The 24,221-nt window shown below is 42.5% G+C and overlaps 1 protein-coding gene across 1 annotated transcript in view; it reads left to right on the top strand.

Moving 5' to 3' along the window:
• The window catches only part of esyt1a (extended synaptotagmin-like protein 1a), a 38,158-nt gene continuing 13,937 nt past the window's right edge, over nt 1-24,221 (top strand). The window contains exons 1-16 of the mRNA XM_080444609.1: nt 1-715; nt 13,161-13,202; nt 16,225-16,359; nt 16,690-16,763; nt 16,867-16,939; nt 17,034-17,123; nt 17,749-17,804; nt 18,658-18,778; nt 19,601-19,777; nt 20,369-20,451; nt 20,843-20,891; nt 21,498-21,587; nt 21,853-21,948; nt 22,035-22,103; nt 22,555-22,641; nt 23,938-24,087. Of these exons, the coding sequence (XP_080300735.1) occupies nt 365-715; nt 13,161-13,202; nt 16,225-16,359; nt 16,690-16,763; nt 16,867-16,939; nt 17,034-17,123; nt 17,749-17,804; nt 18,658-18,778; nt 19,601-19,777; nt 20,369-20,451; nt 20,843-20,891; nt 21,498-21,587; nt 21,853-21,948; nt 22,035-22,103; nt 22,555-22,641; nt 23,938-24,087 (1,743 nt within the window). The 5' untranslated portion in view covers nt 1-364. The remainder of the gene's footprint in view (nt 716-13,160; nt 13,203-16,224; nt 16,360-16,689; nt 16,764-16,866; nt 16,940-17,033; nt 17,124-17,748; nt 17,805-18,657; nt 18,779-19,600; nt 19,778-20,368; nt 20,452-20,842; nt 20,892-21,497; nt 21,588-21,852; nt 21,949-22,034; nt 22,104-22,554; nt 22,642-23,937; nt 24,088-24,221) is intronic.

Below are 24,221 nucleotides of genomic sequence, written 5' to 3'. Positions count from 1 at the left end.
AAAAGTATTCTCAGAGCAAGTTAATTCTAGGGTTTAGTTTCTATTGGATTTCCTGCAAGGCAGAGAGAAGGAGGGCTTCGATCGCTTCAGGCTGAACAACACGCCCGCACACGCACAGGTCTAATAGACCTGGCATTTGTATGGGAAACACGAACAGTGGCGCGGTTTAGGGAGCGTTATCAAATGGACAAGAAACCGTGATCATGATTTAATCAACCGGACGCTGTTTTTTGGGGATTAAATGTCAATGCTATTCAGAACAAGTTTTCTCTGATCTGGCCCTCCTCGCTGACTAGGCACAGGAGCAGAGACGTTTAGGTGGCATATAGGCTACATACGGAACTAGTGATTTCAACGGCTTGCGATGTCATCCACGGATGCGGGGTCGAGTGGTGTGGGTAGCGGGGGAAAGGGGTCCGCAGACCCGGCCTTGTCAGATGACAAGACCCTGCCTCCACGACCACCGGGTGAACGCGCAGTCAGCGTCCTGTGGTCCTTTGCCAAATGCCTGGGCGCACTTCTGCCAGTGTACCTGGCCGGTTACTTTGGCTTCAGCATCACTTTGGTCCTGTTGGGGCTGATGGTCTACATCGGATGGAAACACAGCAGGCTGGAGAAAGTGATGCGGCTCAAGTCTGCCATGTACCTCCTGGAGAACCAGGGGGAGTTCATAGCGGAGAAGGTCTACAGGACCAAACGAGACATGCCTTCATGGGTAAGACAATTCATCTGATGTATAGCTATACTGTCAAGATGTATAGGCTGGCATCGTGAGTGAGCGTTTGCTGCAGTTTCTGACGCCCATGTCATACTGGCCCCCAGTTGTTTATGATTATGTATTATGTAATTGTGCAATTAGTCCCCCATGGGGGTAGCCCCTTTCAGAACCCTGTATACTTTTTTTTGTATTTGGGATGGCGGTATCCCAAATACAAAAAAGGTATACAGGGCTGAGGGTTCCGAAAAGGGGCTACCCCATGGGGTGACCACGAGTAAAAGCATGATATGAACGTAAATTATGAAAATAAATTCATAGGATATTTAATCTATCCCATGTTGAATGGCTCCATCATGACTGAAATAACGGAGTCAGTCCACACCTACATGTATGACAGATACTGTATCAGATAATATGTATAGTTATTGGTAATTTATTACAACACATTGTTGTAATCTCTCTCTCTCTCTCTCTCTCTCTCTCTCTCTCTCTCTCTCTCTCTCTCTCTCTCTCTCACACACACACACACACACACACACACACACACACACACACACACACACACACACACACACACACACACACACACACACACACACACACACACACACACACAGTGACCAGACCAGTCCAGATCACACTGTGTATACAAACTGCCTCTTTCTCCAAGGTAACTTGCACAGACGTTTTCAATGTCCCTTTTGTTCATTATGTTTTTCTCCACACTGGTAACCACAGTGGTTCTCTAGTATAGTGTGATCTGCCCTTGGCACTGCTGTAGCAGGGCCTATATTTGGACATTCCTAATGTGCAGTGCCTGGCCCTGGGGAATGAGTGTAGACGAGTCTAAACGAAGTGCCAAACTGAGGAATGTGAATGAATGTGATGTCAAATGACGTGGCAGTACAAACCAATCGGAATAATTGATGAGGACAAAATGTTTGTGTACTAATTAGGTAAACAAGTGTGTCATTTATTTATCAAAATACATTACGTCATCTCCACAGTCTTCTGAGGTGTTTCTGTGTTCTTCCTTTTCCTGGTTCAAGCAGTAGCGCTGCAGCTGTTGACCATATCTGGTTCCAAAGCCTGACAATTCATAAACATCAGTGGGGATCAGAGCTGCAGCACCATATCAGGAGAACAGTGTGCAGAGCCCCATCAATGCTAGATTCTTGGCTCCGATGGCCATCCCGATTTTGGAGAGTCTTAAAGGCCAGTCCACACCAATGCAACTCCTTGCAACAAAACCGTTTTAGAAACCTTTGCAGCGGTTTGGTCTGACCAGTTGCAGGGTGGTGCCATTTGGCGGATAATGGTTGCAAGGAGTTGCAAGTTGTTGCAAGGAGTTGCAAGTTGTTGCAAGGAGTTGAATTGATGTGGAATGGCCTTAAAATGGGTTTGTTGCAAAGGAGTTGCATTGGTGTGGGCTATGGCCTTTAGAGACCACCAATTGCTGATGTTTTGAGGGATACTTTGTTAAAAACGGCTTCATTTTCTATTGTTAAGTTTAAATTTGAGAACATTTTACTCATATAAAAAAGGTATAAAAATAAACACAAATCCCATAAGCCTGATTTATCTGCTATTTTTGAACATTTTTTTTAACTAAACAGGGTGAAAGTAGTTACAAATTGGGACACATCGGCTGCATAATTGCAGATATCGAGGTAGAAAAGTTAAACAATGGCCGATATATCAGCCAAACTGATACTCTAGTAGTGTGTGTGTGGATGGGTTGCATGTGTGTGTACTTACAGTATGCACATATAACGTGTGTTTGTGATTGGACAGGTTCACCATTTCATTACACTTCATAGCACTCCACCCACTCACCCGTTGTTTCAGTGGGTTCAACTGAAAGCTCTCAAATGAAACCTAATTTCAACCATATCTCATGACTATGTCTCAGAGCAACAGTTGAGGGTAATGATGTTGCAACATGTGACAGATTACTGGATTTTAGGCAATGAACAAAAACAAACCATTTGTTTGATCAGTTGTCAAGTCTGCTGTGTAGTCAGTGAGCTTATCAGAGCAAGTAAATAAAGATACAGGCCCGAGGCCAGAAGTGAGAGAGCATTGAAACATTTTATTCAAGTACACAGCTAAATCCAGAGTGCTCATCTAACCCTGAGAATGTAAAACATGGACCTGGGTCCATTGTTTTTACTCTCAAAGTTAAAAGGAGACTGGATTTCATTGTCGTCAACTTGCCAGCAATGTGAACCTGGAAATGTTGAGTAAGTTTAATGTTAGAAATGTGCAGTATGGGTACCAAGCATTTAGAAACTGCCAGATGCCAACTTGCATAATTATGTTGGGCAATTTGCATGCTTTTTGCATAATAACATTAGCATAATCACCAACGTAGACAATATTTCAGCTATACTGCTTGCCTGATTTGGACAATATTCCTCTGTTTCTGGGCATTACTGCTTGCTGGATCCATTTCTGATTATAAAAAAACAACAACTGGCCCTTCATTTAGAAGTTAGAGGATGCTGAATTAATTGGATTGGATAGATAACTCAAGCATGGGAAACAATTTAAATAACTTCAACTGAGTTCTAGATTTTTAGGATATTTATGAACAGAATTATCCAAATGATGCGGAACATGCACACTGTTCACAGATCATTACACTCTAAGGTAACACATTCACAGTTGGGTATTGGAGGCAGAAGGGACTAAAGTAAAACATTTTTTACAGGTAGAACTCTTGTGTCCTGGAACAGGTTTTAAGAATACCGCAAATGATCAGAATAGAAAACTATTTATGTGTTACACTGACAAATTCTTACATAAGTAACACACTAAGACAGATGCTTTACATACACTAGTAACACATTAAGAGAGATTCTTAAATGATTACATAATAACACACTACAACAGATTCATCACATCATGACATAGTAACACACTAACAGATTCGTACTGTACATTATCACTAAGCAACACATTAAGACAGCCAGGTACCACGCATGGAGGGATGGAATATCACACAATTTCCTCCTTTCACAATACATCCAATGTTGTTAATATTCACCTGTTTAACCCATTAAAACCAGGAAAGCCTCTGTGTCATTTTAGATTTTAGCGTTGGCTATTCAAAAATAGCAGATATACAAGCTCGCTGCGCGTCACTTCATGCCACGCTGCGAGTTTGTACATCTGCTATTTTCGTTTTTGAAAAATCTTGAAATTGTAATTTAGATTTTTTTTAACCCAAATCTTCTCTTCTGGGGGTCCCTGGCACAAAACATTTTCAGATGTGAGTCCGCAGTCATATATATAATATCATTTTGAGGGTCCGTGACCTTGGCACGAAAAAGTTTGAGAACTACTGGCTTTTGTAGAATCGGCCTCAGGTCTGTCAGTTGCATTCATCTCTGACAAGGAACTCATGCAGGGGAATGTAATCAACTCCCTGGTGGGATAGAAGCCCAGCAGTATATGAGTGAACATGAACAACCCTGTCAGAGGAGATAGAGGAATGCAGAGTCACAGTGGCATCCTCAATCTGTTGATGCTGAGTGACCTGTGGGACGATGAATCACCTCTGTCAGTGGTACCATTTATTGCCATGGAAACAACCACTCATGGTCTCTTCTTATTTGTCCACCTGTTATTAGACCTGACCACCACACAGGCACACGCACACACACACGCGCACGCACGCACAAATTGTGTATAAAGTTTCCACGGCACATACATCCAAATGATAAGATACCAGGTGCTGGACAGAAGAACAATATGAAACCAGAAAAGTTGTGTCTGCACACTGGATCATGCTCCCATTGATATTCATGATTATTATTACCACCTTTTGGTGTTAATAATTTCAAGGTATTTTATCATTTGGATCATTTATCATTTGGATGTGTATGTGTGTGTATGCCTTTGTAAACGTTATGCACACACACTCACACCTGCAAATGTACATTGATGTATGCATACTATCTATCTTTGCTCTGTTTACTCAGAAATGAGATGTTAACACTACAGACGCAGGTGGTTTACAAGGAAGACAGGAACCGATACTTAACGAGGGGAGGTGTGATATCCTACCACACACGCACGCACGCACGCGCGCGCACGCACACGTAAACACAAACAAACACACATGCACGCACATACACTCTCACACGCACGCACACACACACGCACGCACGCACACACACTCACATGTAAAACACAGACAAATGTGAACGTGAAGTGTGATGGTGTGTGTAAAAACAAGGTAGTCTGACAGGAAGATCAAACTTTAATACTCATAAACACCCTTCACTTTCCAGTCAACCAACCAACCAGCTAGTTATCCAATTGATCAGCTAGTTAACTATTTATCAGCTAGTTATCCAATTGATCAGCTAGTTAACTATTGATCAGCTAGTTATCCAATTGGTCAGCTATTAACTATTGACCAGCTCGTTAAGTAAGTCAACCAACCAACGGACAAACTAATTAACCCGACAGCAGTCAACCAACCAACCAACCAGCAATTTAACAAGAAAACCAGTAAACCAACCAGCCAACCAACCATCTAGTTAACTAAACAACCAGCTAGTTGTTAACCAGAGAACTTGTCAATCAACCAACCAACCAACCAGCTAGTTAATCAGTCAATCCGTTGACCAATAACCATCCATTTTTATATCTCTCCATCTCTCCCGCTCCCCTATCACTCCATCACAATCTTGATATCTTACTTCCTCTCTATCACTCCATTACTATCTCTATCTCCCACTTCCTCTCTATCTTTCAATCTGTCAGGATCTGTATCATGTTCTGTCTTCGTGTTGTGTTTTCCTGTGTTCCTTGTTTCACAATTATAGTTGGTGTTTGATTTTTCAGTCGTGTTCCTTTAATTTTGAAGTAATGTTGTATTCTTTGTTTCTTAGTTGCAGTTAGGGTTTGAAGTGGATACCTGTAGACTTAGGATACTATTTTACCAGGTGTATCAATGGAAAGGAATGGAACAGAGTTGATCTGGAGCATTGCTTGCTTATGCTATGCAAAGAGTATCCTGCCGACAACGGCAACAATTAAGTGGATACCTGTAGAGTTAATATACTCTTTTACCAGGGGTATCGATGGAAAGACACAAGTCGAGGTGGATCTTCAATCATCAAGCTTTACTTCGTGCCGCCAGGTTACAAATTGCATAGCATAAGCAAGCAATGCTCCAGATCATCTCCGTTCCATTCCTCCGTTCAATTCTCATATTACACACACATTAGTAATATTTATACACCATCTGTCAGTACTGTAGGCCCCTTCCTCTTCTCATCTATTTCTTAATATTAGGCAATATTAACCATCTTGTGACTAGGCCATATGGTTATCTGCACGTGATTTCTAGGTATAACAAAATACATCAATTTCCCCATAAGTTAACTTTGACCTAGTGTACAACTCATGATCTCTAATCCAGAGGCCTTTCTTACCCTCCTTTTCTTCCGCCACTACAGGTTTTACAGTATGTTACGGTTGTGTACCTTTATTTTGATATTTATTTTGTGTTTCCTGTTTTTCTTAGCCTACTGCTACACATCTTGTCTCATCAGTCATGTGATTTAGAAGTGTTGTTCACGTGTGTCTTGTTTAGCCCTAGCAAATCATGTGTTAACTGTCCTTAGTGCTCTGCTCACCTGTGGCCTGTTTGTCCTCGTCTATGTAAACATCTCTGTGTTTGTTTTCCACTGCCAGCTTGTCATATGTAGTCTCCTGTGAGTAAGCCTGGTCTAGATTCTTTGATTCCATGTTTGTATCTTCTAGTGTTTTTTTCCCATTATAACTGCCTAGTGCTTCCTAGTTTATTTTCCTTGTGGTTAATTGGAAACCTTGCATTTGGACTGCTCTAATCTCTCAAGACAGATTGAACGCTCAGCAGAATTTGCTGCCGATGGGTTCCCTGATTGGGGCTGCTCTGCCTCTCTTATCTCACATCATGTCTGTCTCTCTCTCTCTCTCTCTCTCTCTCTCTCTCTCTCTCTCTCTCTCTCTCTCTCTCTCTCTCTCTCTCTCTCTCTCTCTCCCCCCCTCTCTCTCTCTCTCTCTCTCTCTCTCTCTCTCTCTCTCTCTCTCTCTCTCTCTCTCTCTCTCTCTCTTCCCCTCTCTCTCTCTCTCTCTCTCTCTCTCTCTCTCTCTCTCTCTCTCTCTCTCTCTCTCTGTCTCTGTCTCTCTACAGTATATATTTTCTCTCTTATGAGTGTGCAGGGATTTTTTTATGTAGCTTTATGGTACACACCTTTCTTGAATCCGACGTTAGTCGTTACTTAGGAGCAGACCTACACTAAAATATAGTAGACATGAATGATTTAATACTTTATTAACAAGATTGTTAACAGTACAGTCAAAGGTCATGCTAAAAGGATAACACAAAAAGCCTCAGAGGCTTGTTTCCATTGTGGTCCATTGTACTCAATCAGTAATTACATAATACATACAAAAACGTATTAGGGTAAAGCTCAGTAGCATAATAAGGTATATATATACAGAGAAAGGAGGGGTGGGGGCCAGAGGATTCTACTTTCAAGATGTTCAGGGAGCTAAGCTATGTCCACAAATTTGTTTCTTTTAGCCAGGTTAGTTAGTTTGGGTAGGCCATATATATAATATTATATATTATGTACATCCTGCATCACCGCATGGCACGGAAACTGCTCTGCTGCTGGCAGAAAAGCTCTGCAGCGGGTGGTGAAGTCTGCTCAAAAAATAATCGGAAGCAGCCTACCTGCCATCAGTGACATTTATATCAGCAGGTGTAGGAATAAGGCTACTAGCATCATGGAAGATGCCACCCACCCTGCTCACGGTCTGTTTGACCTCCTCCCCTCGGGAAGGAGGTTGCGCAGCATTAGGGCCAGCACCACCAGGCTGAAAAACAGCTTTTTCCCCGAAGCTGTGCGAATCATGAACTCTCGCTCTTAGTGATCTGAAAAACCTATGAACTCTGCACTATGAATTGAACCGTGACACATTAACTGTTTTTTAAAATGCTGTTTTTTAAATGCTGTTGTTTTTATATAGTTGTTGTAGTTTTAGCCTTTGTTGTGTTTAGGTGTCTTATTTATCTTATCTTATTTATTTACTCTGCCATGACCAGGACCTGAGTAACAAATTTCGTTCTGTATGGAATGACAATAAAGCTCCTTGACCTTGACCTTGATTTGAGAGAATTTATGCACAGCCTTTGTGATCTACTGGTAGACCGCAATCTACCTTTTGGGCACCCCTGGGCTAGATCAGTGACAGCTCGTCCATTATGTGCAATGGGGCGTCCGTCCCCCCCCCACCCCAAATGGGAGAAAGAAGGAGAAAATGCTTATTCTACCATGTAACTCTAAAAGCTGTGTCTGGCCATTGTAAGGTGTCTTTTGGTGCGTCATTCCCAATTTTGTAAGAAGAGCTTTGTGAATGAGGCCCATTGAGAGAAAATTATCCATTAATAGAATCTATGTATCAACCAAGCACTCACATGGTTGTGTGAGTCTGTTCAACTAACCTGAGTGGGGCTGTTGCTTAGTGGGTAGAGAGGGCATCTAGTAAACATAAGGTTTACCTCCTGATGCCTGGCAATGTGTCGAAGTGTTCCTGAGCAAGACACTTAACCCCTAGAGCACCCCGAGTGCTCATCATTGATTGATTGATTGATTGAATACTTTATTAACAGTTTGCAAATAGTACAGTGGTACGATCATACAATGATGCTAAAAGGATAACACAAAAAGCCCTAATGTTTCCATTGTGGTCCTGTGTATCTGAGCATCTGAGCAACCATCAGCTGGGTGAAGCTGAAACTGAATTTCCCCCATGGGATTAACAAAGGTCCCCATTGTGACATGAGTCAAATTGTACTACTTTGAACCCGTAAAAAAAAAGATAAAAAACCCTGAACAACACCGACACCTTTCTGTCATTAAAGGGATAGTTCACCCCCAAAATGACTTATTTTCTATCGATTACTCACCCCATGGAGACTTGAATTCATGGGTATGTTTTTGTTTTTGTCGCATTCCAAAGCCAATAATTTGATGACGACCAGGTAGGTCTCCTTTGTGTCTCCTACCGGAACCCCTGCTCGATAAAAAATATATATTTGGGTGAACTATCACTTTAAGCCTTATGGTCTACTCTAGACTCTAGTCTAGAGAGTGGGCCTCTGAAAAATGTCAGCATGTTCACTTTTCTGGGCTTTATTTGGGTTCATAAAGGTGTGACAATGTGCCCACTGGCACATAGAATAGTGAACTAAACATTCAAGTCGCTTGTAAGAATATTCATGCTCATCATGGGAGGATATTCATGATTATCTTGAGTGTTTTATTGGTGATAAAAGATCAAATCTTACATCCTCCCATCCCTACTTGTTAATGCCTTATTCTGCATGACCATATTCTACAAACCCTGTTTCTGATTGCATTTTACAGTAGGTGAGAAATAGGCCATGCAGTTGCTCAATGTTGATTCATTTGATATTTACAACGGTGTGGTATCTGAACCACAGACTTCACTATGTTCTGGTAAAGGTCCTATTGCACTTTTGTAGTGGCCAACAACGCCATATTGTAGTTAATAAGATGTTCCAGAGGTGTGTATGAATGGTTGGAGAATGAATTGAGGCGTCACTCCAGTCAGTGAGGTTACTTGCATGATCCGATTTATTTCATAGTACAAACAGAGTTCCTATGGACCCTGAGGTCCCTCTGGCACACACAGTTGGTTACATTTCAGCCCATCTATATAGCAGTGACCACATTGAGATCTAAAGAAGGTGCATGTGTGGGTGGGTCAGCCTTGAAAGGTGAGACCCCACCTAGACAAACAATAGATCACACTTTGAGTCCCTGATTCGATTTGCAACTGTATGAGCCAGGAAGGGGGGGATGGAGACACAGGCCTAGACCTTCTGTCTCCCCCAATTGGTGCTAATTGTACCCCCCACCCAGGCTAGGGCCAACAGTCACCTCTCTGAATAAACTCTACTGTTTGTATAGGCCAAAGTAGACGTGTGAAGTTAAGTAATGCTAACATGTGGCTTAGATTTGTATGTTATGTTATGAAATATACAACAACGGCTAGTTTAAATGTTTGTAAACAGTGCTTAGGAGGTTTCATACAGTTACAGGAAATAGCAACCGACTCGAGGGCTACTTTCTTTTTCATGTATACAAGTCTTATGATATGTCACACTACAAGATGGGTGACAAATCAGGCTAAAATCAGGCTTAAAATCGTTTCGTGCGTACAGGACTGGGGGTTCTAGTTTTAATAACACCACTTAGCTATTCTAAAATAACTGTAAACCACAGCTTCTTCTTTCTTTATAAACCCACAGGTTCCCTATTCTAAAGTTTCCTCCTCTTCACAGTTAGTTAAATCCATTATAGCCCACAGCTAGTGCAATTACAGACCCTATCATTAAAGAAACACTTCACCTATATGTTGAACCTTATCATATAAGTTGTCCTGACTAATGCTCATTATAAGATGATCACCATTTCCGTCTACTCACTCTTTGGTGGGCTATGGACAGTTCAGAAACCGGCCTACCAATGACATAATCGATGGGGATTCCAAGCCAGTAGTGTGTTCTAGGTTTTTTCTGAGGGCATACTATAATTATTCCACACGTATGGCATGTGCACACGCACATGCACACACATCTACGTGAGCCGAATGAAATAACCGTTCTATTGTTAAGTAGTTAAAGTGCAAATTACTTAAAAACTCCAATGGCCAGCGGTCATTATCACCTCAAGACAATAGTCACACATAAGCCTTCACCTCAGGCTCAGACGCCACATTATCACATGAAAAAGGCTCAATACTGACGTTTACATTCTTGCTGCCCCCAGCCCATCCTCCTGCGTATCAGATACGCTTCCTCGGGCGTTTTTTGGATGGCTTCACTTGGCTACGAAAATGTTCTGCTGGTCATTACGTATATAGCGTAACAAGGTAGAACACACCACTGTTCCAAGCTAATAGAAACTACAGCCTTTATTTCCCTGGAAGGTTAGCATTCTAAAGTAGAAGCCATTGTTCTTACATCAATAAAAATTCAAATAAAAGTTTGAAATCTTGTTTGAAATGACCAGAACTGACAACCTACTGCCACCCGGCTGCTATCAGACTGTTGAACCAGGCAGGGGCGTTTTTTTTAAATATATATTCACCCTAATATATTCACCCAATCCGCACAAAACCGCCCCAAAAACTCCCAAATCCGCACAAAACCGCCCAAAAAAATCACGCACGGGCGCGCGCGCATGGCACTCACGCACGCGCGCAGCGCGCGTGAGTGCCCACCCACAAATGCCCAGGCCCAGCTGCTGCCAGCTTTCTGGCTACGCCCCTGGAACCAGGCCTGACCACTGACATAGACTTTTACTTTTCCTGTGGATCTACCATGTGGATTTAACCTGTGAAAGATAACCTTGTGGACGTATGTGGTTGAACCTGACAAATACATTGATACTCTGTTTGCACTTCATCTCCTGTACAATGCGCTGACACTAGTGTCTAATCTCATGTACATACCTGCTGCAATGTTGACCTACCGAAGTGCTCCCACCTTTGTGTTTAACCTTATGCACCTTATCTCTAACCTGTAACCTCATGTACATACTGTGTATGTCATGTCCATGCTGGATTATGCTATGTGTACAGTATCTGTACAGTAGATATTTTTGATTTTTGCCTACCCTCGACATGTTTCTCTGTTTTCTTTCTTTTCTCCTTGCTCTCTGCCCCCCCCCCTCTCTCTCTCTCTTCTGTTTCTTTTCTCTTCCTGGAAACAACCAAAACGAATTTCACCCTCTTCTTTACACCTGTAAACCTGTGATGTGACAATAAAGATGATTCAGATTCTACCAATGATGTCACTGGAAGGCAGGTTTCTGAACTGTCCACACAGCCAACAGAGACACAGTGCGAGTAGACAGAAATTGTGTGTCTCGGGGGCACGGTGGTGCAGTCAGTAGCGCTGTCGCCTCACAGCTAAGTCCTGGGTTCGATTCCCGCCGGGGATGCTGTGGGCGCTGGGGGCGTGACCTCTCCTCCACGCCATCGGTGCCCATACCCTAGTTGGGGTTGGCGAAAGGGCCTTTCTGTGTGGAGTTTGCATGTTCTCCGCGTGTCCCTTAGGGTAGGTACCCTCACAAAAAACATGCAGCAATCCTGGTCTCTATACTGCCTCCCCCTGGTCATGGGAAAGGAACTGGTTGGAATAACGTGTTCCTTCCACGCACTACGTCCAACCAGGGAAACTCCCCCCTGTCAGGTGATAAGAAGCGGTCTGCTGACTCCTCATGCGTTGAAGGAAGCATGAGCTCAGTTCGGGGGTCTCCCCAGGCTGGCAGAGGGAGAGTTGCGCCCAGGATTACAAGCTTTGGCATTGACACTGGGTGAAAAATAGGGGTTACAAAATCGTGGGATAAAAATTTTAAGTACAAAAAAAAGAAAAAAAGAAATTGTGTGTCTTATAATGAACATTACTGAGTAGCAATGATATCTTCTTCTTTCGTGTATCATCATCAGATGTCCAGCTCAGTAGCGTACAGCCACGCCCTCGTCTCGGTCCCACATCGAAGAGGCCGGCCTCCGAGGGTGGTTTGTACAGGGGACAGACGGTGATTATGTGGTCAGCAGTCTGCTCCGGCTCCCCACACTAACATGCTGCTTTGTCCGCCAGTCTCCTCTTCCTCATGGATGTTTTGAAGCATCCGACCCCAGTTCGCAGACGGTTCAGCACCAATTATATGAAGATAGATTTGAAAATGGGTTACAAATTCAGGAGTTCTCTCTATCGCTTTAGGAGGAATGGGAGCAGGAATTACGAATGCTTCAAACCTACATTCCCCTTTATGGCATAAATTAACTACAATGTCTTATTCTAAAATTAAGCAGTTACATCTCACTTCTCTCACAAAAACTATGGTCACCTAAAATTAGTTGAACTGCCCTGCCCTGGCTAAACCCACAGACCGCATCAACAGAAAGGGGAAACATTCTTTGCATGTCAAATGTGATGTACCGGGGGCACACACATTCCCAGTGTACGAGACATGAGACATGCGTTTTGAGGCATGGAGTACGGAAGGAGATTATTCCTGACAAGGCGCTACAACTGTCTCTGGACGAAGATGATTTTCATTTTAAAACACTGTTTTACAATGAAAACGGCTTGTGGAAGTAGCCAAACTGATGGCCTACTGTATGTTATGTTATTTCTTTTTGTAGCTCATATCACTAAAGCCATAGCAATTCATCAGTTATCAAGATAAGTGTCAGGTTTAATAATGCAAGATGTCATTGCTATCACTATGCTTACATCTAAAGACTTGTAGCTATTTCAGTGTCATCTCAGTTCACACTGTCCCCATGTTGTAAGTTTAAGCAAGTTTACACCATGTCACTGTTTGTTCCTCTACAGGTCCACTTCCCTGATGTGGAAAAGGTTGAGTGGCTTAATAAGGTACGTTTTCTCCAACTGTGTGTGTGTGTGTGTGTGTGTGTGTGTGTGTGTGTGTGCGTGTGTATGTATGTGTATGTGTGTGTGTGTGTGTGTGTGTGTGTGTGTGTGTGTGTGTGTGTGTGTGTGTGTGTGTGTGTGTGTGTGTGTGTGTGTGTGTGTGTGTGTGTGTGTGTGTGTGTGTGTGTGTGTGTGTGTGTGTGTGTGAGCCCCCCGCCCATGTGCGTGCGCCCAAGTAACATTGTGAGCAGTCACTCAGGATCTGTACAGTTGTTTTACTTTTCTTGTTTTTCTTTTATTTTAGTTTTATGTCCATGCCCACATTCAGTGCTCTGACAGCCGCAAGGAGTGTGTGTGTGTGTGTGTGTGTGTGTGTGTGTGTGTGTGTGTGTGTGTGTGTGTGTGTGTGTGTGTGTGTGTGTGTGTGTGTGTGTGTGTGCGTGCGTGCGTGCGTGCGTGCGTGCGTGCGTGCGTGCGTGCGTGCGTGCGTGCGTGCGTGCGTGCGTGCGTGCGTGCGTGCGTGCGTGCGTGCGTGCGTGCGTGCGTGCGTGTGTGTCCTGTGTGCACATGCATGACCACATGTACTTATGTTGTGGCCTCGTTTCCATGCAGCGCCTTAGAGTAGATTATCTAGCTGTGTAATTAAGAGCCAGAGAGAGGGGCTCAGACCATATCTCAGGCACGGACGGCAGTCTGTCTATCAGTAGGCGACAGTAAGAGCCTGCAGCATCAGCATCGGACTGGCATCCCCCATGTGAACAGGACACCCTTCTGAAGGGGAAAATATAATGAAGTCTCTGACAAAGGCCCCTATTGTAGGAGGGTGGTCTACTGGGAGTCATCTTTCACGGCTCCTTTCCTCGCCTACGTGTGGTCAAATTGCAAACACCCACGCCTGGTGGGCTAAAGACAGATTATACCTCACTCCCAGGATTTCTTAACCTATTATATTTGACCATGTATATACTGTAGGAACTGGTATGTGTGGATTGAATGCACTGATAGTCAGAATCATGTGAGGATTTGCATTTTATAGGCTGCACTGCGTCACTGTAAACCTCATGGGTATAATGTCTCATATTGTCACTGTTGGGTAGAAACCTTGTATCTCCCAATTTCATCTGTTTATGTTTTTTTTCCCCCCCATACATGAATGCCTTATGTTTTGCCCTATAATATACAGCATAATGCATAGAACTCCACTCCACTGTAGCTTGAAGCGGCAAAGAATTCAGGTCTGTTGCCATCTTAGACTTGGAGGTGAGAGGAATGACATATAGATGAGGAGGTTTAGCACCTTTCTCTCAGACCTCTCACACAGATGCTGAGCCTATAATACTACACGACGTGAAGAGTGGTTACACTTTTATGCCAACTGCAAATTGCCGTTGTCGGGCAGAAACCTTGTATGTCCAGAACCGGTACTTTTCAGGAAATGTTAAAAAAAAGGACCTATGTTCAAATGGATCTAATGTAGTTATTATTATAGTCACAAGCTCTTGTTAATACCTTTCATTGGTTAAATATTTATAGAAACTAATGACAAACCTAACCACCTGGCATCCCCATATTGGGCAAATCTTTACAGATATTTCCACAAATTTCAAAACATTTCGATATCTTTAAAAAAAATAGCAGATCTACAAGCACACGACATGTGAGCATCATGACATGTAAGCATTGCGATTCGCAACATGTTGTGTAAGTTGCAAAAGTAGAATATCTACAGAATATGGAGATACAAGGTTTCTGCCCAACAGGGCTGAAATGGTGGTTGATTTGGCCGTGAGCCCCACAGAGTTATAATACCTGTTCAATATATGAAGAGGAGATATGTGTGCAAAAGAGGCCTTGCAGGATGTGGTTAAGATATTTTCAGTTGACTGTGGAGTAGTTCAGTTATAAAGTAAAACCTAATGTTATAAATGTGCTTTCTAGTTTTCTCATTAAATCTCCATGCTAACAATTAGCCTCCCGGAGTGAACAGTACTGGAGGGGGTTGCAAGTGATTAATAAAACAAATGACCATGTGTCCCAAAGAAGTATTAATGGCCCACTTTGTCACATTTTCTTCATTGCCCACTTTCACATTTCGTTTTTTATTTAAATCTTTATGAATACCCTTTCAACATCAAAGTCTGTGGTTGTGGCTTTAAGAGCTCTGACTTTGGTAAGACCTTGTGATAAAGCTTGTCATTTATTTTTATGTTGTATTTATAGTTCCTGTTTTTCATAATTACGAAATGAAAGAAGTTCCTTTCAGTGGTTAAGCATTCCCCCCAAAAAAATCTCAATCACTAAACATTTACATGAAGCATCAGGTACTGTTGTATGTAGGGTATGGTTGATCATTTAGGCATCTCATAGATATCTTGATAAATGTCCACAAAAGTGAGACCAGAATGTGAGGAGTCATTATTTTATTTGATAGGAGCTCCTAGAGACAGCCTCATGATCAGCATGCGAGGTGAACAAAGTCTCCCGAACACATCTTACATAATTTATACAGTTCTTGAGAGTGAGGAGGAGTATAGAAAGATAAGAGGTCTGTGTTGATGCCTTGGACAGGCCTTTGCGTGTGTATTATACAATATGGCTTGGCCATATTGTATAATTATGTAGGCATGCTAAAACTATTATAGAAACTCTTGTCTTAACATCAATGGTTAAGCTGACAGGTTAAGATGAGAATAGGCAGCGTGTAGAGCAGTCCTTGTACATAAACAGCTGTTGGCTGGTCTCCAAGGCCAATTGACAGCAGCAGGAGTTTATGACTAGACCCCCTGCTGTGGAGCAGACCAGTCCAACACAACGGTTTAAACAGAATGAATTGTTCCACACACAAATGTATACAAAGTCATATTGGCATTTGAATATTTCCCTCACACTGATTTGTAAGAAAATATTTGAACATGCTTTTGCATTTTGTAGATTTTCTTATATTGTCTTTTGGAAAGTTTTGCTTTCTGATCCATTTATACAAAAAAAGAAAAAACAATGAATGACTGGTTTTCTTGTTCTGTAGATACTGCAACAGGCATGGCCGTTTATTGGCCAGTATCTGGAGAAGCTGCTGGTAAAAACCATCGCCCCTGCCATCCAGGCCTCGAACCCGTATCTGAAGACACTCAGCTTCACCAAGGTCAACCTGGGAGACAAGGTACTGTACTGTAGCTGTTTGACCTGGAGCTTCTCCTCTTGACATTCCCTGTCAAGAGTTTAGCAGGGGTGTAGTAGTACACTAGTATGAACTGCTCTGATCTTGCTTTAGTTGTGCTACATGCAGTTTTTATTTTATGTTATTTTAAATTAAGAAAATTCATATTGTACTATGAATAGCAAAAATAGCCTATCTGCTTTACATGCTCACAACGTGTCGTGAAACACGTTGTGAGCGTATAGATCAGGCTATAACCTATAACCTATAATGACATGCCCAAAATAGGGGCACCAGAGTTCAAGTGGTTAATAGCAGCTGTTCTGTTCACAGGCTCTAAAGGTGGTTGGGGTAAAGGCCCACACGGAACATGATAAGAGTCAAGTGCTGTTGGATTTGTATGTGAGGTAAGGTTTGCCACTCCAAAACGATTACCCATCTCTGCCAATTCATATTTTGGACATATATTGTACAAGCTATTGAGCTCTCCCTCTCTGTCTTGTCCCGCAGCTATGCTGGTGATGTGGAGATCAATGTGGAAATCAGTAAATACTACTGCAAAGCCGGAGTTAAAGGAATCCAGGTAAAAGAGTGAAGAGGTATAACAGATTGTAACATCATTCAGTTAGATGTAGTTATTGACATTGACTACAGACTTCAACCTATCCACTCTTTAGCTCCATGGGAAGCTGCGTGTCATCCTGGAACCTCTCATTGGAGACGTGCCTCTGGTCGGAGCCATCACCATGTTCTTTATTCGCAGACCTGTGAGTGTGGCACTATAATTCACCCGCCCTCTGGTTCCATTCTGTTGCTGACGGGCAGAAACCTCCATATTTTAACTTTTTGTGTTTTGTCGTAAATGAACGCCCTACTTGATCATACTACACAGCGTCACACAAAAGCATCTTGCCATTTCTGCTATTTTTTAATTTGAATCCTTTTAGAAGAAGGCCGATGCACACCTCAAAGGTTGGTGACAGATGTGTAGGACAACCAAAAAGGTGCAAATGTTCAGAAGGGGATCTCTGATAACAAATCAGAAAAGAGCATCCTTTTTGCAAGTTCCAGACAGTGTGTGGGACCTTTTTCTTTGATTTGTTATCAGAGATCCCCTTCTGAATTTGAATCCTGAAAAGTAACAGTTTTTGGACATATGAGGTTTCCACCCGACAGAGACGATTTACAATAAGCAAGCAGTCCATAATTATTATTATTATTATTATTATTATTATTAGTAGTAGTAGTAGTAGTTGTAGTAGTAATAGTAGTGGTGTTGGATACAGCAGTAGTATAAGTTGTAGTAGTGATATAGGAGTCACATTAGATGCGGTACTAGTAGAAGATGTATTGGTGCTGTACACATGTCTTTAATTCCATCTGCTATCGTAGAAACTGGACATTAATTGGACCGGACTGACCAACCTTCTGGATATCCCTGGGCTGAAGTGAGTTCCAACTGCACCAACAACTTTATTATAACATATGCTGCTGGCGTTCTGTATATGTATTGCATTTTAATCTGTAATATTAAAGGACGACTTCACCCTTTTTCAACCTATCTTCATTTAATTGGTCCTCACTAAGTCTCTTTATAATATGGTACCGTTTTTGTCTACTCGGTCTGTGTCTCAGAGGAGGGCTGTGGACAGTTTAGAAACCCGGGGCCGCCTACCAGTGACATCATCGATGGGGAATCCAAGCTAATAGAAATGGCAGGCTTTCTATTCCTGGAGAGTTAGCATGCATAATCATAATAATTGTTTGAAAGGACCAAACCTGCATACCTATGCTATGATGTCACTGGTAGGCAGGTTTCTGAACTGCCCACAGCCTTCCTCTGAGACACAGACTGAGTAGACAAAAATGGTACCATGTTATAATGACCATTAGTGAGGAGGACCAATTATACGAAGATATTTTGAAAATGGGTGAAGTGGTCTTTTAAGAATCCACACATTTATATAGGTCATTTTTGGAATATACAATTAAAGCATTGTCAGATGCATGTTGTCAACATATCAAATGCTCCTGGCAATGCTTTTAATGACAGATTGTCATTCATTATTTAATTGTATTCCTCGTTTGGATGACATTAAAGCTAACATGATCTCGCAGAAAAATGTCCTCATCTTTAGCCAATGGCTACACCCGATTGGGGCCATCCTTGAGAATCTGGATCATGTTTTTGTATGCATGCATGTTCATGTGGTCTTCAGCCAGTCTCTAGTCTCTGTTCTGTTTGTCTGTCCCACCCCGTGTGTCATCTACATTCTACACCACCCTTGCATTCATTTGCAGTGCCATTTCGGACACTATGATAATGGATGCAATAGCCTCCTACCTGGTGCTCCCCAACCGTCTCACTATCCCCCTGGTGGCCGACCTGCGCGTTGCGCAGCTTCGCTCCCCTCTCCCAAGGGTAACAGTCTGAATAATGAATGGCCTGGAGCAGTGGTGTAAAGTAACTAAGTACATTTACTCAAGCACTGTACTTAAGTACAATTTTCAAGTATTTTTTACTTTACTTGAGTATTTCCAGTTTTCAGTACTTTTGCTTCTACTCCACTACATGTCAGAGGCAAATATTGTACCTTTTACTCCACTACAATTATATGAAAACTTGAGTTACTGTTACTTTGTAGATTTTGATTATTATTACTAAACATACATAACCACTTCAGAAAATAGCCGATCTACAAGCTCACAATGCGTCGTGATGGGACACGTTGTGAGCTTGCAGATCTGCTATTTTTAATAGATTTAGATAACTTTTGAAACATTCTGCATAATGAGTACTTTTACTCTGGTATATTTTGATGCCAATACAACATTTTGATTTGACTTTTTACTTGTAACAGAGTGTTTCTACATTGCGGTATTGATACTTTTACTTAGTAAAAAATTGATAAATAAAATGGAGATAACGACGCACACAGACTGAAGCAGATCCAAACAGCATACTGTACACATACTGTACACATAGCCACAAACACACACAGAAAAGCCAACACTGTGCAAACCTGCATTAGCCACGTTTTGTGACTAATACCTTTGTTTGCCTCCTTGTGTATGCATATGTATGTGTGCTGTGTGTGTGTGTGTGTGTGTGTGTGTGTGTGTGTGTGTGTGTGTGTGTGTGTGTGTGTGTGTGTGTGTGTGTGTGTGTGTGTGTGTGTGTGTGTGTGTGTGTGTGTGTGTGTGTGTGTGTGTGCTTGTGTGCGTATGCGTGTGCGTGTGTTAGGGAGTCGTACGCATCCACCTTCTGGAGGCTGAGGATTTGATTGCAAAGGATACAATTATCAAGGGTCTAATCGATGGGAAGTCCGACCCGTTTGCCGTGCTGCGTGTGGGAACCCAGACCTTCACCTCTCATCACGTTGACAACAACCTGAACCCCCAGTGGAGGGAGATGTATGAGGCAAGCGAGAGGGGCCTAAAGGCACAATATACCCCCGTGACTGAGCTAAAAGACAAATGATGTAGACCGTTGCTTTTGATGAATGATTTGGCCTTGAATTGTAAGTGCAGCACCAGCCACTACATTGTGCGTTTCATAGCTCCAGATGTCACCGTGCCCTTCATGCACGAAGTATTGACTTGTAAAATTGTCACGGAAACCTTGTTGTTTATCAGCTGTGGGCAGATTTGTCTCTGTTCTGCAGAAACAGGAAATTGAGATAGGCAGGACTGCCCCGATATGCAGTTTGTTTATCTCTAGGTCCTGCAGTATGCTGAAAATGTGCAAGATTTCAGGCAAATGATTAATTGAAATGGAATGATTTTTATTTCCAGCCAGGCTGAGTCAGCACAAAAGTTACTTTTTTCTGCCATTACGATACTGTTTTCACGCCTGTGTGTTATTGTGTGTGTGTGTGTGTGTGTGTGTGTGTGTGTGTGTGTGTGTGTGTGTGTGTGTGTGTGTGTGTGTGTGTGTGTGTGTGTGTGTGTGTGTGTGTGTGTGTGTGTGTGTGTGTGTGTGTGTGTGTGTGTGTGTGTGTGTGTGTGTCAGGTGATTGTCCATGAAGTACCTGGTCAGGAGCTGGAGGTGGAGGTGTTTGACAAAGACCCAAACCAGGATGACTTCCTGGGGAGGTACAGTAGCTCATTCATTCATTCTCTCTCTATGTGCTTCTCATGACATATCCACCATGGGCCATGATGATGCTGCACAGTTATTATTATTATTGTCCTCTTCTCTCTGTCTTATAGTTACTTTTGATTACAGTATATGTCTGTCTGTCTGTCTGTCTGTCTGTCTGTCTGTCTGTCTGTCTGTCTGTCTGTCTGTCTGTCTGTCTGTCTGTCTGTCTGTCTGTCTGTCTGTCTGTCTGTCTGTCTGTCTGTCTGTCTGTCTGTCTGTCTGTCTGTCTGTCTGTCTGTCTGTCTGTCTCTCTCTCTTTCTCTCTTTCTCTTTTCTTGTCTATAACTCTTCTTCTTTATTTCACTCTCTCTCTTTCTTTCTTTCTCTCTCTCCCTCCCTTAGGGTCAAGGTGGATCTTGATATTGTAAAGAAGGCCAGACTTGTGGATGATGTGAGTAGTGCTAATGCTCATGTCTAACCACTTAAACCCTATATACTTTGTTGACCAGGGCCCCTCAGGGGTCTATACTAGGCCCCCTTTTCCCCCTCCACACCAAATTTCTTTGCTAAAAATAGACGATCAATAAGCTCACAACGTGTCGCAACACGATGGTTTGTTAGCTTGTAGATTCGCTATTTTCACCAAATGTTCGCCTCCCAGAATAGGGCCGCCAGGGTTCACATGGTTAATTGTCACGTGATTCTAACAAGATGTTTATCTCTACCTTTAGATCTAGATGATCTCGAGTGTGAAAACATTCAGTGTTTCCGGTGCTAAACCAGGAAAACACACCACTAGAACACAGTCATATTTTTTACCCCCCTTCTGCTGTACCGTGAAAGTGCTCGAATACTGGTGCAAAAACCCTGAAATTATCCTAAGACTGCAGTAATCCTTTGTTTGCACAGTATGTGCATGCACACTTCACGTGCCCTCCCTTGTGATCGGCTCTGATCTCACCGTCGTCAAGTCAGCCTTCCTCGTCCGTCCGGACTGGGTGGAATTATCCGGACCAGATCAATATGTATCTAATCACCCCTCTGTTTCCCCTGACAGTGGTTCGCTCTGAAGGATGTTGCCACTGGCAGCGTTCACCTCAGACTAGAGTGGCTCTCTCTACTGCCCTCTGCTGCCCGACTCTGTGAGGTGGGTCTAAGCACATGCTCTTTTATAGGGTAGATCAGTGGTTCTCAATCTGGGGTCCAGGGACCCTAAGGGTTCCTTGAGGGGGTTCTAAATGGACCCTTACAGCTCTATAACTCTGAGAGCATACAAAACAGAACCAAATAGACCCGTTCTGTTTGTATGCTTTCAGAGTTATGGTGGGTTATTTTGTTTGAGAACAACTGTTTTATAGCTCACTTGTCCTATTCTTTACATGCTCGTTCCTCCGTTCCTCCCCTTTCTCCAGGTGATCGAGAGGAACCAGAATCTGACCAGTAAGACAGCGGATCCCCCCTCTGCTGCCATCCTAGTAGTATACCTGGACCAGGCTGAACACATACCGGTAAGAATTGTACCATGCAAGAGTTTAATAGCTCAAAAAGGTTTGTGTTGAATGTCCCTCTCTCATTAGCATTGGTGTTTTTTTAGATGAAGAAAGGCAAGGAACCCAGCCCTGTGGTACTACTGTCCCTTCAGGATACAACCAAAGAGAGCACGGTAAGAATCACACGTTCACTCAGCTATTAGCTCACACCTCAACAAGCCCTTAATGCGTAGGCCTGGGCGATATGGACAAAATCAAATATCACTGCGATATTTTTGACCAATTACCTCGATATCGATGTTGTGACGATAATATTGTATCGTCATGATTATGTCTGTTTTTTTCCTTTTTTTTAAATAACAAAAATATTAGATCGAAGCTTATTGCTTGTAGATTTTTGCTATTTCTGAAAAAAAAAAAATGTTATGCTTTGAAAGTATAAAATAGGGCTTAAGTGACTAAAACCAGGAAAAGACAACACTTACCGTACTGCATGTCATATCACGATTTTACAATATCCAGAATCCCAGAAGATATCTGTCTCATATCACACTATACTGTAGATATAGTGTTGATATAATTGCCCAGCCCATGCTAATAGCATGAACATCTTTTTCTTCCTAGACCTGTTATGGGACAACCAATCCTGTGTGGGAGGATGCTTTCACCTTCTTCATCCAAGATCCGTGCAAACAGGACATTCACGTTGAAGTAAGTCGTTGTACCAGTAAGGACGCTAGGCACTTCATCTAGCTGTAAAACCTTAACATACTGTACAATTGCTCTTCAGACATCAAGGTGATTACAAGGTGATTGCAACACTAGGGAGCTTATTGACTTTTAATTAATATAGTACTCAAGTCCCGAGTGTGCTCTACTGACAGTAGTTTAAGGACTCCAGGAAGGACGGGTGGGGACACACAACGAACAGTAAGAAGCCGTCCGCACTCACAGAAGAAGGTTTATAGCGTTTGTAATTTACCGCAAGACTGCTGCTGCGGTAAATTAAAAACGATAAAACTTCTGTGAGTGTGGACTGTTTCTTAAGCTTATTGAATTTCCCTGTGCTCTATATGGACTTTCTCTCAACTAATTGCCTGTACTGTATACATTTCCATATAAATCACTGAGAAAGGTGCCCTTGACTCAAATTACCCTGAGCATAGCATATCCACTTAAACCCTATTCTTCACTGACCGGAGTCCCCCAGGGGTCTGTACTAGGCCCCCTCCTTTTTTCCCTTTACCCCAAATGCCACTGAACATGGCCAATCTACAAGCCCACAATGTGTTGCAACACGGCGTGTTGTAAGCTTGCAGATCTGCTATTTTTCCCAAATGTTCTCCCCATAATAGATACATTAGGCACCATTCAATGCACTAAACATCAAAGTACATGACAGGTACTCACACTAGTGATCTTGCTGTCTGTCTGCCCCGCCCACTGCTGCTCTGTGTGCTGTGAGTGTGACCCACCTCACATCCTCCTCCCCACATCCACCCGCTCAGACCTGCTTTTATGTACACGCCGGGGTTATGTCCCTGTCTAACGCTTATTACTATGCAGCAGCGAGCCATAAAAGCAGGTCTAGACTAGTCCGCCAAACTAAAACTAACTTGCCATGTTATTACCATTAATCAACATATTATACTAATAATAATGTGAATTGTCCTGACTATAATGACAAATAATCAACAGTCAGTGCAAGAACAGGCACATTATACATACAATGAAGTTATATAAAAACAAGTGTGGCTGCTCTTGCTGTTTTTATCAGCCTAACATTTATAAAAACTAGTGTGGCTACCCTTGCTGTTTTTATCGGCCTAACATTTATAAAAACAAGTATAGCTGCCCTTGCTGTTTTTATCAGCCTAACATTTATAAAAACAAGTATAGCTGCCCTTGCTGTTTTTATCAGCCTAACATTTATAAAAACAAGTGCAGCTGCTCTTGCTGTTTTTATCAGACTTAATGTTTCAGCTATCTGTTCAACTGTTCCTTTAGGTGAAGGACGACGACCGCACAGTGTCTCTCGGCAGTCTGACCATCCCTATGGCCCGTCTACTCGATAGCCCTGAACTGACCATGGATCAGTGGTTCCAACTGGAAGAGTCTGGTTCTGCCAGCAGAATCTACATCAAAGCTGTTCTGAGGGTGGGTGTTATAACCATAGACATGCAAGTGTGCATTGCAAGGCAAGGCACATATAGTTGTATAGGACATTTCATATGTAAAGGCTATTCAAAGTGCTTTAAGTTTAAGGCATAAATAGCAATTCAAAGAGAATT

The sequence above is a fragment of the Gymnoscopelus braueri genome (genome assembly GCF_963280865.1).
Source record: "Gymnoscopelus braueri genome assembly, chromosome: 12".
Taxonomy (NCBI): domain Eukaryota; kingdom Metazoa; phylum Chordata; class Actinopteri; order Myctophiformes; family Myctophidae; genus Gymnoscopelus; species Gymnoscopelus braueri.
This window is presented reverse-complemented; position numbering and strand designations above follow the sequence as displayed.